Source organism: Oryzias latipes, chromosome 6 (genome assembly GCF_053564925.1).
Source record: "Oryzias latipes strain Hd-rR chromosome 6, Olatipes_Hd-rR_3.1".
In the NCBI taxonomy this organism is placed as follows: Eukaryota; Metazoa; Chordata; class Actinopteri; order Beloniformes; family Adrianichthyidae; genus Oryzias; species Oryzias latipes.
The window spans coordinates 5,675,606-5,694,308 of record NC_136242.1 but is presented as its reverse complement, the minus strand read 5'-3'; the positions used below and the strand labels follow the sequence as shown (position 1 = coordinate 5,694,308).

General features: G+C 41.2%; 1 protein-coding gene across 1 annotated transcript in view; it reads right to left on the bottom strand.

Annotated features, from left to right (window-relative positions):
* The window catches only part of LOC101168927 (neuronal acetylcholine receptor subunit alpha-7), a 44,014-nt gene that overhangs the window by 7,891 nt on the left and 17,420 nt on the right, over nucleotides 1-18,703 (bottom strand). Inside the window, exons 4-9 of the mRNA XM_023955520.2 lie at nucleotides 14,923-15,032; nucleotides 13,077-13,156; nucleotides 9,779-9,946; nucleotides 5,607-5,801; nucleotides 4,502-4,588; nucleotides 3,934-4,043 (exon numbers count right to left, since the gene is read on the bottom strand). Coding sequence (XP_023811288.1) covers nucleotides 3,934-4,043; nucleotides 4,502-4,588; nucleotides 5,607-5,801; nucleotides 9,779-9,946; nucleotides 13,077-13,156; nucleotides 14,923-15,032 — 750 coding nt within the window. The remainder of the gene's footprint in view (nucleotides 1-3,933; nucleotides 4,044-4,501; nucleotides 4,589-5,606; nucleotides 5,802-9,778; nucleotides 9,947-13,076; nucleotides 13,157-14,922; nucleotides 15,033-18,703) is intronic.

The window sequence follows — 18,703 nt, the reverse complement described above, 5'->3', positions numbered from 1 at the left end:
TGAATAGCTCTTGATGCCTGAATTCCTTTAAGTTGTTGTGCTAGGAGCTATTTGGGCTTATCTCCTATCTCAAAATGTTTTTGCCTCAGTCTCAATAATATATTATTGATTTGACCGCTCACGATTACATTGTATTCATATTTAAGTTTCAGCATGTCTCTGTAGTCAGAGGGGGATTTAGAAGTTTGATATGTCCTTTCTAGAATAGAAAGGGCAATTTTAATTTCAGAAAGCCTTTTATTTTTTTCCTTTTTGAGAGCTGAGGTATAAGAAATAATGTCACCACGTATAACAGCTTTCAGTGTTTCCCACAGTGTTGAGTCAGACACCTCCCCATTATCATTAATTTCAATAAATTCTTTAAGTTTAAAAGCAATATGTTTACCAAAATGTTCATCGCTAAGAAGGGTGGGGTTGAAGCGCCAGGAATATTTTTGTTTAGGTAGATTTAGGGACAGTGATATAGACACAGGGCTGTGATCTGATATCAAAATGTTATGGTATTTAGAATTTGTGATTTGTGAAATAAGGTTAGAGCTGGTTAAAAAATAATCTATCCGACTATAGGATTTGTGCACACTGGAAAAGAAAGAATAATCTTTATCTGTGGGATGTTGAATTCTCCAAATATCTACTAAATTTCTATTTTTCATGCGATTGTGTAAAACCCGCAGCGATACACTTTCTGGAGGAGGGCGTGAGGATAGACGGTCGAGGAAAGGATCTAAGTAGCAGTTCCAATCTCCTGATATTATTATGTTTGAGTCACTTTCATCTGGCAATAAGTCAAAAACTTTCCTGAAAAATGTTGGATCATCCGTGTTCGGGCCGTACACATTTAAGAAGGTTAATGGAAAGGAATCTATCAGGCCTGAGACCATCACAAATCTGCCCTGTGGATCAGTTTTCACAGATGATAATTGAAAAGGGACGTTTTTCCTAAATAATATGGCTACTCCTCGGGCATGTGATGTAAAAGATGACTGGTATACCTGAGACACCCAGTTACACTTCAAAATATGCTGCATTGTACCTTTAATATGGGTTTCCTGGAGAAAAATTATATCCGCATGAAGAGATTTCAAATGTTGGAATACTTTCCCCCTTTTCACTATTGAACCAAGCCCTCTAACATTCCAGGACACCATCTGTAATTCTTTGTTTCCTACATGCACGTTACTTTGTGATCTATGCATTCTGATGAGGACTATGAGAAAAGAATGACTCACATGAGGTTTAATATGCTTAACAGTCTAGTCAAAACTGGCAGTAATGAGACATAAAGAAAAAATAATGCAATTTTTGCACCTGAACCATAGAACAAGAAAAAAACAAAACAAACCCTCCCCCCTCCCCAATGAATGCGCCCTGAACTTGACGCATAACATTCCCCTTTCACTAAACCAGGAGCTGCCGGACAAATGGTAAGAGCAGTAAACACCCACCACATGGTATCATATTAAAATAAAAGTATTTACACACCACCAACATAGAATAAATATCCGCATTAATTGTCGATCAGTTTTACACCTGCCAGACTACCGAGCCTGACATATCAGTGCGCATAGCGCATTTAGAAAGTAATTCCACAAACTTGTTCAGTCAAACTGTGGAGCAAAGCAGAGACCTTACTGTCTCACAGGTGACTTGCGTTTCTTTGCGCAGCGCGCTGCCTCCTCTGCGTTGTTGAAGATAGAGGGCGCCTGTCCATCATTCCAGTACACATGGAGCTTTGCAGGATACCGCAACACGTGTTTAATCCCATCACTGCGCAGGGCTCGCATCACATCTCCAAAAGCACGGCGTTGATCCATAACTTTGCTGGTGTAATCAGGATAGATGTGAATCTTGCTCCCTTTGTACTCACAGCCTCTTTGAATCCTGCAGCAACGCAGGATCAGCTCTTTCTCCTGAAAGTGATGAACTCGGGCCAGGATGGTGCGTGGCTTAGCTCCCGCAGCAGGTTTTGGTTGCAAAGAGCGATGTGCGCAGGCCATCTTCACTGGATGTGGGAAATTATCTTTTCCCAGTAGTTCTGGGATAAGTCTGGAAACAAACTCCGTAATCTTGCCTTCTTCCGCACCTTCCGGTATGCCGACAATTTTAATGTTGTTCCTGCGAGAACGTGCTTCCAGGTCATGCAGTTTGGTTTGAAGCTGATGTGTGTACTCCGTTAGACCCGTACACTTGGCTTCCAATGCTTCCAGCCTCTCATCCAGCGCGCTCGTCGCATGTTCCTGGTTTTCCAGGCGAGCTTTTATGTCCACTTGTTCCAAGTGAATGGACTGAAACCTGGACTCTTTAGCATCAAACCGCTCATCAATTTTCCCGAGTATGGTGGTGGCCATCTCCCGACAAATCTCTTTGCACAGAGCGTAGCTTTTGTCTTCACGGGGGTCAGCCGCTGTCTTGGGAGAGGACTCGCTTGTAATGCTAGTGTTAGCATTAGCACCCCTAGCCGCGTTGCTAACATATCCCTCAAGGGTTGCCGTCTTGTTCAAAGGTTTCACTTTCGGCGGCATTGCAAGAAAAAAAATACCGCAATGGGAAGCGGCGCGGATGAAAAAGTTTAAGGTGGTGTATAATGAAAAAGTTCGAGTTTCGGTGGAGAGCCGTGGAAAACACGTCTACATCTTACAGCTGCGCACTAGCGCCCCCAGAAAATCAATTTTTAAGGCACTTGAAGATAGTCGTATAGCCACCGTGATGTAACCCGGAATCGGAATTCATCCACCTCTTCCTTTCTCCGCCGGATGCACGTTTTCCGCTCCCGCTCTTGTCAACAAGACTGTACCCCAGTGTTAAGATCAAGAATTTTATTCTGACCAGAAGAATGACTGACTAACAGCAGTTTATTTTTCAGTAGAAGTCTATGGGATTCTTGGCTTCTTAGAGCCACTTCCTGTTTGGAACACGAGGGGGGGAGGGGTCACTCAGTCCAGTTTTTTATATACAGTCAATGATTCCATCTGCAGAAAGTCCAGCATGCCGTCAAATGTTGCCTGACCCCGCCTTAACTCCTGCCAGTAAATGGCAGCCCTCCTGGGGGGCGGCGGCTCATTTTCGAACAGTGAACACTGCCCTTCCTGCGCTCTTTGTCCCGGATTGTAAATATTGTATGTACAAATCCTGTTTAAGGAACTGGAAAGGTTGCTACTTTTGGTAGCTTGGGGCAGTAGCAGAGCTACAGCATTTTGTGTGTGTGCTGCACTCAGGAGCCATTTGGTGCTTTAAGCCCCCAATCCAACACCTTAAAGCTGAGTGTCAAGCAGGGAGGCTTTGGGTCCCATTTTTAGTCTTTGGTATTACTCGTCCTGGATTTGAACTGACGACCTTCCAGCAGTCATAGGGTAGACAAACTTTTCTTCAGAATTACCTGAAATTTTGAAACTAGATAATCAGTTCCTGACTGTTCAGTCCCTGCAAACCTCTCTATGCTAAACGTCTCAGTAATTGTACTTGTGTTGGTGCGGGAGCAGGAGCCTCATCGACAGGCCGAATCTCTGTGCAGAATTCTGTAGACTGCTGTGGGGGAAGACCTGCTTCTCTTTCTGCCTGTAAACTCTCTCCATATCTGAAATTTTCTCTCATACACCCTCACTTAAGGACATTCCTCCCACAGCAAGCGCAGTCCATAAAAGCCACTGTAAATAAACAGTTCTTCCAAACAACATGTCTGATATTATTAAATACAAGAACTTTTCATCGGTTTTATGTGTCACTGGACTCTCTGCTGACATTTTCAGAGTTTGTAAAAACAAAACCTGCACATTGAGGACACTGCCACCAATAACAAGACCAGGAGTCAAAAGGACAGATTGGTTCAGAGCGTTTTGTCAGAATTCCCGGCTGTCGGTCGTAGAGGAGGTTGTCTCGGGAGACGGTATACAAAGAGACATGTGACTGGACAATGAAAGAGGAGGAGCCACTGACCCACTGAGGCATGTGTCCTCCATCCGGGTCATGATGGTGGTACTGTAGAACCAGAACAGTGGCGATGACTGACAGACCCACGATCGCCATGGTTGTGGCAAAGTACTGTGCTGAAACACAATGATCCAAGATGGCTGAAAGCATGCGCAACAATGATCATATGTAGCACATGCAAACAACACGGAGTTCAAGTGAGAACAGCCACATGTCCCAGAAAACAGAAATAATGATACAATCCAAATGTCTTATGCTTCATAGAAGTCATGTGACTTGTTGCAAGTTTTATTTGATTTATAATTTACTGGTAGGATGGTCGTTTGAACTTAAAGGAGAGAAAGAAGTAAAACTACAATGGTTCTGTTCTGCAGACATCTCAAACTCCAAACCTAAGATCTGACGTTAACCTAATGAGTAACTATCATCTGGTTCAGTTACTAAAACACTTTGCTGTTTTCCGTTAAAGAAAGATGGGGAGGAAACTTAAAAAGAAAAAAACAAGTTTTGACTAGTTTAAAAAAAGGGTTTTCTGCTTTTTATGAGTGTGGTGCTGAAAGAAACTGTAACTTACCTATGAGAGGAACTGAATCTGAAGTGGCCGGCATGATTTCAGCCACCAGCAGCATGAAGACGGTCAGAGACAGCAGCACTGTGATGCCTGCACACATGAGCAGAAAAACATTGGATGATTCTGAAGGGTTCTTCTAGGACCTGCTACTTGTGCTATCATGTGGGGTCCAGATGACCCCACCCTTACATTGACGTGTTCTCCCTACCATGACAAAGGTGGATAAAGGTGGAAAGATTTCATGTAATCCATGGACACTAGTGAAGATCACAAATCATTGAAGAAAAAAAGCAAGTAGAGTAATATCCCCTCTCTACATCTGTGCTTTGTGAATGTCTAATTCCTTTGCCTTGATCTTATTTTTTTGGATTCTAAATTGTGTTATTAAACTAAAACTGCTTTTCTTTGTTTTTTGATTTTTCATCTGGACCCTACTGTCTTGTGGGGTCCAGATGACCCCACTCCAACGTTGAAGTGCCTTGGATAGCACAAGGGTTTACACATCTGTGAAGGTGCTGAAACCTGCTGTCTGGAGAAGAAACCCTTCAAATCTGAGACAGATGGATCAGTTTGAGGGGGACAGCAGTCCTGCTGAAAGCTGCAGAAGCCTCTGACATTTATAGAAGCCCTTCAACAGACTCCAGACATTGTACACCAAAATCTCAGGTGAAAGGATCTATCATTTTTCTCCAAGTCAGCCTTTTCTTTGTCGGTTGATTCTGCACTGGACGTTTTCTGCTCCTTCTTTATTGTAGACTTTTCATCTTCCCATTCTTACCCATCCATGGCAGTGCTACAGTCACTAATGCTAATGTATGTCTCTTGTCTTCTAACAGATGTGTCACTGAATTTTGTTTATTTATTTCCTTCATATCTTATCAGCGCAGCCACTAATCTGTTTGTGTTGCTAAAAATGTTCCAGTAATTCTTTTTCCATCTCTACTTCCTGTCATATCAGACCCCAGCAGTCTCTCAAAGTCTGAATTTGGTGGCGGTCCCTTCTTGAATCTTGCATTCGCTGTCACCTGTTTGTTGGTCAGTTCAGGGATTACAGACAGTCCTCAGTGGCCTCAGATTAAAGGTTGCACACATAGCGGTCAGTCCTCACCAAGAGAGATCTTCTCCCCAGAGTCTGCAGGCAACAGGAAGACGAGGAGTGCAAGGGTGGAAATGAGAACACAAGGGATGAGGAAGTTCAGGCCATAGTAGAGCGTCCTCCTCCTCATCACAACAGTGAAGGTCACATCAGGATACGGCTCCTTACAGCAATCGTAAAATCGCTCACTTCTTTGTCCGGGAACCTCTGGAACAAATGCAAAAAAGATTTATATTATTGGAAGATCTTCAACAAGAGCTCTCCACATCCTCCTGCTACACAGATGTTTGACCTCCTGTTCTCAGGAAAATGGTCTCTTTATTAAATGCACTACATGTCATCATACTTGAATATTTCTCCACAAGATGCAATGACTTTGAATAATGCATTTCCAAATACCTCAGACAGACATATTTTTGTTTTAGTGAACTCTTTTACTGTTAGTTTTACAGATTTGTTATTGTTTCTTAGTATTTATGCATTTTTAGTATGTGCCCATGTATCTCTAGGTTTGTTGATGTGTTTTGTCTTTTTAAATGTTGAAGATGCACTTTGAGTTCTTTGCTTCTGTTTTTTAATGTGATTTTTTATGCTGCAAATGGCAGAAAACTTGAATGTGTGTCAGTGTGTGGCTCTGCTATGGATGGGTTAACTTTGCCTAAAATAACTGGAACTGGAGCCAGCAGCCCTGTGACTGCATGGATGGATGGATTGGTGGATGAATGAATGGATGGATGATTGAATGAATGGATATATGGATGGATAAATGGATGGATGGACAGATGGGTGGATGGATGAAACAATGGAAGGATGAATGAACAGATGGAGGGATGATTGAATAAATGGATGGATGGATTATTGAATGAATGGATGGATAAATGAATGGAGGGGTGGATGGATGAATAGATGGGTGGTTGAAAAATTGATGGATGGGTGGATGAATGAATCGATGGATGGGTGAATGGATGAATTGAGGGATAAATTAATGAGTAGATGGATGAATAAATGAATGGATGGATGGGTGGATGAATGATAGGTTGATGAATGAATCGATGGATGGATGAATGAACGGATGGAGGGATGATTGAATAAATGGATGGATTATTGAAAGAATGGATAGATGGATGGATAAATGAATGGAGGGGTGGATGGATGGACAGCTGGATGAATGAATCGATGGATGCATGAATGAATGGATGGATGGAGGGGTGGATGGATGAATAGATGGGTGGTTGAAAAATTGATGGATGGGTGGATAAATGAATCGATGGATGGGTGAATAGATGAATGGATGAATTGAGGGATAATTGAATGGATGGATGAATGAATGAAAGGGTGGATGGATGATGAAAGGATGACTAAATTGATGGATGGATGAATGGACGGATGGATGGATGACTGAAAGAGTGGATAGATGATGGATGGATGAATAAATTGATGGATGGACGGAGAAATGAATGAGTGGATGAATGGACGGATGGATGAACTGTCCTCCCATGATGATCCATCCACTCTTTTTGCCCACCAAGCACTCATTCTATCAGCCATCTTTCTGATGGAGCATTATTGATTGGTCTTGGGTTGTGGCTCTGACACCTATTCGTCCTCTGCTCACTGCCTTTTATCCAGTGGGCAGTCTAAGGATGCTGCAGTTGTGATGGCGCCTGTCTTGATGTCCTTCTTGACCAACAGACCACAGCTGTTGATAACCAGGATTTTACTCTTTCATTATGGTTCTGCTTCAAGCTCTTGTGGAGCCTTTACGGACTGAGAAGAAGCTCCTGTTACCGGATCAGACATCAGAACTTTATGAACCATCTGTGAAGCATGCTGCATGAGCAACTCATTTGGAAAGAATGGATGGAAGAAGCATCACAGGAGTTACTTTAAAAGATCAGAACATCTTCAAATACATGACAAATACAAGGCTACTATCTGTAGATCAATCTCAGATCCTGCTTTGTCATGTATCAAATATCAAGCACAGTCAAAAACGAATACAATATAACTATAAAAAGCAAAGTCTGTGCTGTTAAACTACCAGCAGGAAACTGAATGACTTTTTTGTGGATCATAGAAATTCATTTGTTCCTCCAACTGAGAAAAATTTTAAACAAAATCAAATCCTCCCCCGTTGGTTGTGCAGGGAGGCGTGACGTGGCCTGCTAAGGAGGGATGACAGTAATGAGGTCTGTGCTGTCGTGAATGCAGGGATATTCAGCTGAAATTTTATGCCAATTATGGATTTATCAAGAAGTATTTTAAGGACGATAGAACAAACATCATCATAAGTGTGCATGGCCAGCAGAGCTCTTCTGTTATTTTCCTTTAAAAGAGCACTGTGTCCCAAAAGGAAGAGCAGCATCTACCCCGTAATTCTTCATTGATTCCGCCTGCCTTGTCCTTGTGAACATGGCAGAGGTGCAGCACACCTTCCTGACTGTGTGCAGATGTTATTCTGACACAATCACAGCTGAGCAGTGATGTGTGTGAAATGCAGCTGCTTCAACACTGGATTACAGATGTGTGTGCGTGATCTGCTCATTTTTACAGAACAGGAGAACAGAAGCCTTTTTATTCCCATCATCTTCTATCATCATCTAAACATTGTTTTAACCATAAGGTTTAAGACTTGAGACCTAACTTGAAATGGCATGAGCCTCGCTGTCAGACTTGCTAAAGATCTCAGACATCAAGAAGGCTTTAATGAATTTGTGTGTTTTATTTTAAAATTATATTCTTTAACAGTTTAGTCATCTCGGATGCATTGACCGTATAAAAGAGCTGGACAGAGTGGGTGTGACTTCACCCGTAGAAAATGGTTCACTTCCAGCTCCAAAGAAATGAAGCCCATTCAGTCACCATTTTTTTGTGATATGGAAGTCGCCACTTGGGGCCAAATGAAAGTAAGCATTGATTGGTCCAAGTTGGTCTGAACTAACATTTCTTTGGCAACTACTGTCACCAATGAGGAGTAAGCTTGTTGGAAGTCCACTTCCCTTTTTGAAAGCGGGCTCAGGGAAATCTGTAAATCAAACATTTCAAACATTCGAGGTGGGGCCAGCGGGCAACACATCATTTTATAGAGGCATCTGATTGGTCAGTTTATAACTTTAATAACTTGCAATAAAAAAAAAAAACATTAAAATAATGAGGATTATCAAGAAAATGTTACAAAAGGTATCAGATCAAGAATGTTTATTCTGACCAATAGAATGACTGAGTAACAGCTGTTTATTTCCCTATAGAGGTCTATGAGATTTTGGCTTCTTGGAACCAGCGGGTACTTCCCTTTTGGAACACGAGGCGGAAGGAATCGCTCAGCTATGCAATGGTCTAAAGTCATTTACTATGGCATTTTTGAATTTCACATGTGTGATCAGTCTTGCATTTGGTGCAGTCTGCGTTGTGTTTAGTTTATCACCTATCTGTGGTTGTGAATCTGCCGAGTGTTGGGGCTCCGAGCATCTGTGCTGGCTCTGTGTAGCATCCATGTCTGAAGATTGTCCATTTTTAATCTGTGTTTTGGAAACCTTTTTGAAAGTAATGGCCCATTCGCATAGAGTTTTAGCAGCTTTTAAGCTTTTTAAAAACAAACTGTGTGATCCCTTCAGACACTTAAAGGCCAGTTTTCTGCTTTCCAGCTTTTGTTCCACATGAAATGGTCACATCAGTGTTTAATCTAATGTCATCCAATCACTGTGCTTTTCATGTGATCTGGCATTTGCCGTATGCTGCAGTAGAAATGTGTCTTGTAGCTGGCGGGAGGAACAGACCCTCCTTTGGTTCGCTGGCTGCTCTGCAGCCATCAAGGGTCCCTCTTCCTTCACTGAGCAAAGAGATAACTCCTGCTCCTACTTCTACGCCTTATTCACCAATCATATGAGCTAACAAAATGTACAACCATAATTAAAATATCCCCAAACAATTATATAAGAGAACTATGATAAATTATAACTTTTTCTTCATGAACACAACATGAAAACAAACAAAAATATCTTGAATAACTGTACTAAGAGGCTTCAACAAACACGTTCCAACTGATTTTGACATTGATGTCTAAGAAAAAGCTAATCAAATACAGCTTTCCAGTCCATCTACCAAATGATATAACAGTAGTAAGATTTAACACCATTGCATGCATAAATAGTAATAAAAAACGGCAACCATTTCTGGGGTCTTACCAACAAGATCCCACTCTCCATTGGCAATGTATCCAGTAGTGTCGGCGTTGATCATCTGCAAGTCCAGGGACCAGCCTCCATAGGTCCACGATCCGAACTTAAGGTCACAACGCTGCACGTCAAACGGAAACCAGCGGACATCGATGTGGCAAGTGCTTTTGAATATTCCTAGAAGGAAATGTAGTGTTGTCAGTTTCAACAGAACGTTTTTAAACACTTGACATTGTAAAGTAGTCCACACTGGATGTAAAACAAAAGTACACACTTTAATGGTCCACAAAGAGTATGGCATATTTGAACTGTAGAAAATCAAAATAGTTTAAATGACCACTGCATAAACTGCAGAACTGACATGTGGGTGCTTTAGGTCTTTTGATTTAAAGTTCTTGTAATTCTCAAACTGAGAATTTTTTTTTTTTGATTATGTCTTGTAAACCAATGTATAATTTCTCACCATTGTGTCTCAATTAGTCTGTGTCTTTGCTACTTTAAATCATTTTCTTGCTGTGTTGACTTGTTTAAAACTTGCGTTTCTTGTAAGCCACAATTATTTCCAATAAAAAATGTCTTTGAGCATCACCTTGAATGAAAAAATACATGAATCAAGTGGAATCCTGGATTACACGACATGTTGGAAATTGGTGGTATACGGCATGAAGAGGGTCAAGATTTGAGTCTCAGATTTGAATTACACTTAGGTCTCACATGTAGACTTGACTTGAGACTTGGGACTTGTGGACAATGGTCATTTGTTTATTCTTTTTTTTTTGTAACTTTTGGACATCACTTTCAGATCCTGTAAGTACCTTTGCCTTTCTTGGTTATTTATCAGAGAATATGAATGATAAGACAAACTTTTTTTTCCCACTCAGTAGTATGGGGAAGACATTTATTGTCAAAAAATGTCAGTTTACTCTTTTTAAATCTTAATATAAACAGAAACTTCCCAAATGACCCTGTTGAAAAGTTGACACACCTTGATGACTTAGTTCGGAAAACATGCACACATGCTGATGAAAAAGGGTTTTAATGATAGCTTAAGGTAACATCCTCACATGTGACTGGTTTGCCTGTAATCAATGTGTGAGCACAAAAGGTCTTGGAGTTTCTGGGCTCCCACCAGACCTTTGCATCCTTCATCATTCATTCAGTACTTGGGAAAGCTGTGAACAGATCTATGGGGAAAAGTAATTGAATTGTCCAAAACGAGACAAGGATATAAAATGATATCTAAGGAACTTAGAATGCCAGTCAGCAGTGTTGAAACTTTGATCAAGTGGAAAGTGAGGGGTTCTGTTGAAACCAAACCACGGTCACAAACTGCCAGAGAGATTGTTAGGGATGCAAAGAAAAACCCACAATTAACTTCTCCTGACCTTAACAATATTGAGCCGCTCTGGGGAGATCTCAAATGGGCAGTTTAAGGAAGACAGCCCAAGAATTTAAAGGAACTTGAGGTTTTCTGACAAGAAGAATGGGTGGCTTTAGCATCACAGAACATAAAACACAAGGTATTAGGAACTGGGATACATCAACTTTTGGACAGGGTCATTTGGGATGTTTCTGTATGGTTTAAAAAGTATTAACAATATTGTTTAACAATAAATGGCTTCACTTAACCACTAACCATAAGTGGAAAAAAGGTTTTTGTGTTATTGTTCATATTCTTGTAAAAAAATGACCAAGAATTTATCATTTCTTCAAGGGTGTGTAAACTTATGAGGACAACTATGGTATTATTTTGTCTCAGGACCTTCAGCTGGACTTTTAGCGTTAGTCAAGGTCAATCCTACACCTTTCCATCACCTCTGTCTATCCACACAAGTCTACCGTCCCTCACATATCAATACTGGCCGTCAGAGGTAAGGCTGAGGCAGCTTCTATTGATCTTTGATATGTGATTAGCATAAAGCAGACTTCCACTGCGGGAAAATGTACTCAACACAACGTGTTTCATTTGAATTGACATCATGAAACTAAACTCCACCTCTAATTCTTATTAAAAGAGGATATATATGCTCTGCTCTGACCACAGGAATAAGAGGGAAAAGGGATTCAAATGCATTAATAATAAATAATAATGGATTTATTTATCTGCGCTTTTTCTTGGTACTCAAAGTTCTTCCAGTGTGTCCATCATTCATTCATACTTGGTGATGGTAACTGCTGATGTAGCCTCAGCTGCCCTGGGGCAGACGGACAGAGGCGTGGCTGCCAGTTCAGTCCCTCTGACCATCACTGGGACATTCATGCACATTCACACACCAGTAGAGCCACACTGGAGGCAGGGAGGGGGAAGTGCCTTGCCCAAGGACACAACGACAACTGGCTGGGGGGAGCCCTTCGGTCATTGGACAACCTGCTCTACCACCTGAGCCACTGCCGCCCTTGCAGACCTTAAAGCAAGAAAGGACATGTAGTAACTGTGTCACAGAAAGTACTAAATGGTCTAGTGACCAGGAGTCTAGAATTCAGCTAAAGGAGGGAGACTGGCAGGAGACTGAAGTTGCTTTTGGTTTGGTACTATTTATTGTTTGTGCAAAATACTTACAGTGACAGACAAACATTAATCAGTAAGACAAAGTGAATGGCCATTCATGTTTATATATAGAAACAATTCTGAAGTTTAAGATCCACAATGCATAACTAATATAGCATTGAAATATCATCAAGAGTCCAGCAACTGTTAATTGCACCACAGGAAAAACACACAAACCAACGCGCCCACAGTTCAGAGGAATACAAGTGCACTGGGATGTGCAAGATGAATGTGTATGGTAGGTCATTTGGTGGATGGTGTGGGCGTAAGTTGGGAGAGAGTTTTTACCTGGGCTACTAAGAGCCCCCTACCGGCCCGGCAGGAGGATGCAACCCAAAAGTGACCAATAATGACAACTTGGCTATCAAGGCTAGGAATGATCAGCTCTGCTTGGGTCAGATTATCCCTTCTCAGCGGAGGAGTCCAAACGTTTTGCAAAAAAAGCCAGATTTGTTTAGATGAAATAGATGACAATCCGCTATACAGCCTTAAATTTGTTCTCGATAAATGCATTTTTGTTTGAAACTGTTTCTAGACATAAAAAAATCACAAATTAAATAAATCAAAACAATTCTTGTCAAATTAAATTAGCTGAAGGTAATGAAAAGAGTCAGGAAACAAAAATCACCCATAAGTGAGGAAGTTAACACACATTGTGGCATTAAAATGTAAAATTGTGCAAATTCAGAGAGTTTCTTCATTGAAATGACACCAACAGTTTCTGTGTTCAGAATTTTGCATGGTTGATCAAATGGATACCTGGTGGCAGGTATTGGCAGTAGCCGCTGGAGTTGACCAAGATGTTGGTGTGGAATGAAGCATCAAACCTTTCATCTGCACTGTGGAGGCAAACAGACTCATATTCATTGTCATAAGTACTGCCTGTGTCGTGCAGACCACAGAGCAGACCAACATCATGCTGATGGACTCAAACCTCCTTCCAGGAAAATGGATTCCTCCAGCTCTACAAAGGAGTATGAAAAGTTAAGGTCTGTGTGAAACACTGTCAATACCACAACGTTTGCCTGAGAACAACAGAAAAATGTGGTTTTGGTCAAAGAAATCAGATCAAGCTGTGCTCCTGAACTCTGTGTGGGAATGAGCTGAAGTGTTTACCAGCATCCAGCCCAAAGCCTCCCACAGAGAACGCATGTCCCAGGATTCAGCACAGAAAGACATGGGCTGTGTCAGAATTCCCTCCCTAACCCCTGACTTCTAAAAACCTAGTTAGTGCGGCACTATGTAGTGCCCTGGGTTTTAAAATTTGCAATTTGGACACCATGCTCACTACTTATTTTTAAGCGGCGAATATGATGTCATCGATTTCATGAAGTTAAAATCCAATTATTATGAGCGTTTTGCGACAATTTTTTATGAGTCCACTGTCTTCTGAACATCGAAACATTGATGATTTATAAAAAATATATTTAAGTGCGTTTTTTTGGTAAAAACAATTGTTCAGACGCAATGCATTGTGGTCTATGTAATCTAGTGAGCATCGAAGCTCACTGCTGTTTCACAGAGACTTCCGGGAAATTTCTAGGGCACTGGATTTTGGAATTGTAGATTCGGACAGCACTAGAAAATGGTGAACGCACTATTTCGTAGGTAGTGAAGGAATTTGGAAACAGTGTCTGTTCTACTTTAATAGAAGTTTAAATGACCCTGTCACATGACTTTTTTTCATGTTCGATCCTGTTTGATGTTGTTAAGACCTTTTCTGCTAAAAGTGCTTTATAAATAAAATGAACTTCTGTAATCGTGGTGTAGGAAAGCCCAACTCTCAAAGATACTGTTTGTGATAGAAAACTGCAGCTCTTTAACTTCTAACAAGGTGATTCTGTGCATGAAACAAATACATCCCATGTTTGAGGTTCACTATAAGGATAGCAGGTGTTGATGTGATTGATCAATGCTTCTCACTGGTGAATTGATTGAAGACCACGGCTCATTTCATGACTGCATTTAGACTTCAGACATCAAACTTAGCAGCTCTTTGTCTTGTGATTGGAAAAAATTCAAGGTTCGCTGTGAAACAACAACTAAAACATTCATTACAGCAGGGGTGTCCAATTCCAGGCCTCAAGGGCCGGTGTCCTAAATGTTTTCCAATCAACCTGCCGTTGAAGCTCCTTATTGGCTAAACACACCTGATCCAGGTAATAAACAGCAGATGAGGCAAGGATTCTGGAAAACCAGCAGGTTGAGGCGTGGATTTGGACACCCCTGTATTAGAGCATCGTTGCTGATGGAGCACATCACAATGTTTTGACTGTCTTCACTCATGCAGCTGTGCACTGAGCCTGTGACCCATTGTGCCTTACAACATTTACACTCAGGTAATGAGAAATGAATCAAAATTAAAATTCAATTTAAAATAAGTCTTATCTTACTGTCAAAAACAAATGAGGATTTTGTTTAGGAACACTCCAAAAGCTCCCCCCCCCCTTCCATCTGCGATCTGAACCAAGCTCGGAAGTGCATCAAATGAGAAGGCATGGCACACTGTGCTGCAGCTGTGCAGTCAGCACACTGACCAAAAGACAACATCAAAAACAGATGAGGAATGAATCGACATTTCTTTACATTGATATAAAGGGCACACCTGTTGTAAAGCAGGATGTCAGGCCTCCAGATCTGGCTGTCAGGAAACCGTACGTTGGTCACACCTGGATAGTCAGACATGTTCCACTGCAGGTAGAAATCTTTCCAGTACTGCACACACACACACAATGTTTAATAGATAAATATACTCTCAGCAATATTATAAGGATGATGTAATTTATTATTAGAAGTGATCTGAAACAGAAATGCCAAAAACCGTCATTTCACAGCACGAAAAAAAGAGCTGCAACGGCAGTGTCATGATCCCTGTCCTTTCCCTCTGTCTGCCCCTTTTGCATAAGCTGGCCGGAGTTTCTGCCTCCTCTGCTAGACCCACCTCCCACTCACCTACAGCCAGTTTTCTCATCACAGTTCAAACAGTATTAAACCCTGATCATACTCCCACTTAGTACAAGATCATCATTTGTTGTTCTACTGTTTCCTCATGTCTACTCGCGTGCTATGGCTACCAACTGGCCCTCAGCTTCAATCGCTAGCAGCCCCACTGTGCAAGTCCCCACCGGAGGACCTCCCGGGCCTGCAGGAGGGATTTTTGAGGCCCCGGGCCACTGATTGGAAGCGAGACCAGCCGTCCTGCCCTGGTGCCTGCTGCCGGCTCTGCGGTTCCCGCCCGGGGGGGGATCCGAACCCACTAAGACAACAGAGTTGTGCTGAAGCACGTGCTTCTCAAGTGCTGTTCAAGGACCGCCATTAGCTCATTCATGGTAAAGCCAGCTGCACTTTAGAAATGTCATGCTCCCCCCCATCACACGGTTTACAGCAGAGCATGAAACATGTGATTATGAATGTTTTCTGCTTTCATAACACCTTATCTGTTCTAATCATGCATTACTGCAAAAATAACATTAATAGACATGACAAAGATATCTCCTTAGAAAGATCTGTGTACTCTTACTGGGTAGTTTTTGAATTAGTAGTACATAAACGTAGTAATTTAGACTTAAAATACTATGTATATCTATCTGGCTGGCTGGCTGTAGATCTTTCTGAGCTTGTCATCTCAAAAGTATCACGCATGCTCATATTCTAGATAACTGGACACCTGCAGCTAAAGGAAACTGGAGGGAAGGAACTCGATGTTTTATCTGGAATGAGGAACGCAGATCATGAGACTTGATGCTGGAATGAAGTTCAGGAGTCTGGTAACTCTTTGTAGGACAAAGCAACAACGTTACAGCTGACACTGCCGGCTAACGGTGAAATTACAGCATTAAAACACTCCTACTGAATTTCACATTATTTAGAACCTTGAATACAAAACCCTTCTTTTCTCTGTCTTCACAAAAAGGCTATATAAGAAATTACAGATATCTTTCTTCAAATTCACTTATGGTATCCCATACCTTTAGGAAGTGTAAATATCTCCTTTCTTTACATTTCGTATATACATAATGATTTTCTTACAAAACAAAATAGTTATATGATCAGGATCCATTCGGTGTTCACCTGAGCACCAACTGGAACTCCTAGATCAAGGTACATCAGTGTCAGATCGCACCATTCGTGGTTGTTTGAGCCAGAGTGGACTTCATGGGAGACGAAAGAGGAGGACCCCACTTTTGAAAGGAAATCATAAAAAAACCAGACTGGAATTTGCAAAAATGCATTCTGGGACAATGTCCTTTGGACAGATGAGACAAAACTGGAGCTTTTTGGTAAGGCACATCAGCTCTATGTTGGTAGACTCAAAAATGAAGCATACAACCAAAAGAACACTGTCCCTACTGTGAAACATGGAGGAGGCTCAGTACTGTTTTGGGGCTGCTTTGCTGCATCTGCCACAGGGTGTCTTGAAGTTGTGAAGGTAAAATGAAATCTCAAGATTATCAAGGCATTCTGGATAGAAATGTGCTGCCTAGTGTCACAAAGCTTGGTCTCAGTCGCAGGTCATGGGTCGCAGGTCACGGGTCTTTTATTTATATATATATATATATATATATGTATATATATACATATATATATATATATATACATATATATATGTATATACATATATATATATATATATATACATATATATATATATATATATATATATGTATATATATACATATATATATATACATATATATATATATATATACAAAAAAAAAGAATTTAACTGAAGTATTATCAGTGTTTTGTTATTTGTTTTATTTTTTTAAGTTACTGTGAGTGTATAAAGTGTGCTCAATGTGTAGGCTAACCTAATTGGATGTCAGGTTGTCTATCAACAGATTCTGTGAGTGTTATTGGTTGGTTTTGGATTTTAATTCAATCACAACATCTGAGGGCGGGACAACTGAAAAAAACTGTGTGCGTGTCGAACAGACTACGTTCAGAAGCTGGAAGCGTGGTTCAAGTTTCGGCTTGATTTACATTGTCTGACGGTGGTGGATGCAGAGTTCGCCAAAGGAGTTCAGAGCATATGACATACTGCCGAAGATAAAGCGGTTGACAACATTTGTGTATGTAATTGCGCTGAGTTTTTACGAAGCACATGTTGTATGAGAGGAATGCTACATGTGACTAGCATGTATCTTGTTAGCAGCGGTTATTCTGTGTCCCAACGTTACGGTAAAAAAGGAAACAGTGCTAATATTGTTAAGTATAGCAGTTATTAAACACACTCAAATTGAGAGGTTGTGTGAGGATATTAATAAGGCTTGTATGTGCATTGACTGAGGAGCAGGACCAGGACGCGCTCTTGGAGTATTCCTGTGGGCATCTGACGGAGATCCAGAAAGTTCCCGCTGGGACCAGGTTGAGCTCAGTCAACATCGAACGCGAGTCCAGTTCCAGTTTGGGTCAAGTTCCTGTCCCTCACTCATTTCCAGTGGGTGGACAGTGGGGGGGCAGAGTCACCTGTGAAAGTTTGACGAGTAACTCCGCCTCAGTGACAATTAGCTGTTTTATGCATGTTTCACCGAACCACCTGGTGATGACTCTGATCAAGATGGAACGTCTCCATCAAAACATGTCAGGTATGTTTTCAAAAAGCGCTGGTCTGCAGCTGAAGATGACTGGAGTCACAGCGGGGACACGCAAACCAGATCAGGTCAAACAAAAGCTGATCCTTGGAGGAAGCTATAGAATGTTGAACAAACATCTACCAGAGGCAGATTAAAGTGGATTAGTTCCTTCCCACCCCAAAGACACACTTTCTAAAGGAGCCGATATTAAACCTAATTAAATTGAAACAGTGCATGAAATTGGTTTAGTGGCGACCCTTAATGAACTCCTTTGTCCTGGTTAGCTGCGACTTTCTCAGCAATCCATCTGCTCCAGAAAAAATCTATCAAAACTGTTGCTCCACATGTGCTGTCTGTAACAGTCTGTGTGTACTGAAAGGTTTGCGTCACTTTTTTTTTCTCTACATTTAGTCTGTGTTGAAGTTGTGACATGAAAAAGAGCAGAGCACTTGTATTTAACCCTTTAACGTCGGAGATATCGTTGGCGACACCTAAATGAGACATGCTCTTTGACCTTTGACACTCTGCCTGTTTATGCAATCAACATGATTCAGCTGATTCTGATGAAGAAGAAGGCGGCGTTTCATATCGGCTTTGCATCAATATGCAACACATCCCAATGTAAAGTCGTGCATATCACTGCAAAGCTGGTTTTCTCTGCTTAAGAATCTGCTGGAGGTACATTATTTCCGCCAACAGTTGAAGAGTCATGGTAGTCAAAATAATGTAAACAGGGGAGCTAAAGCTCCAGTGTTAAAGGGTTAAAGACTGTTGCGGTCTATTTGTTACACTCTCTTTTTGTTCTTCTCT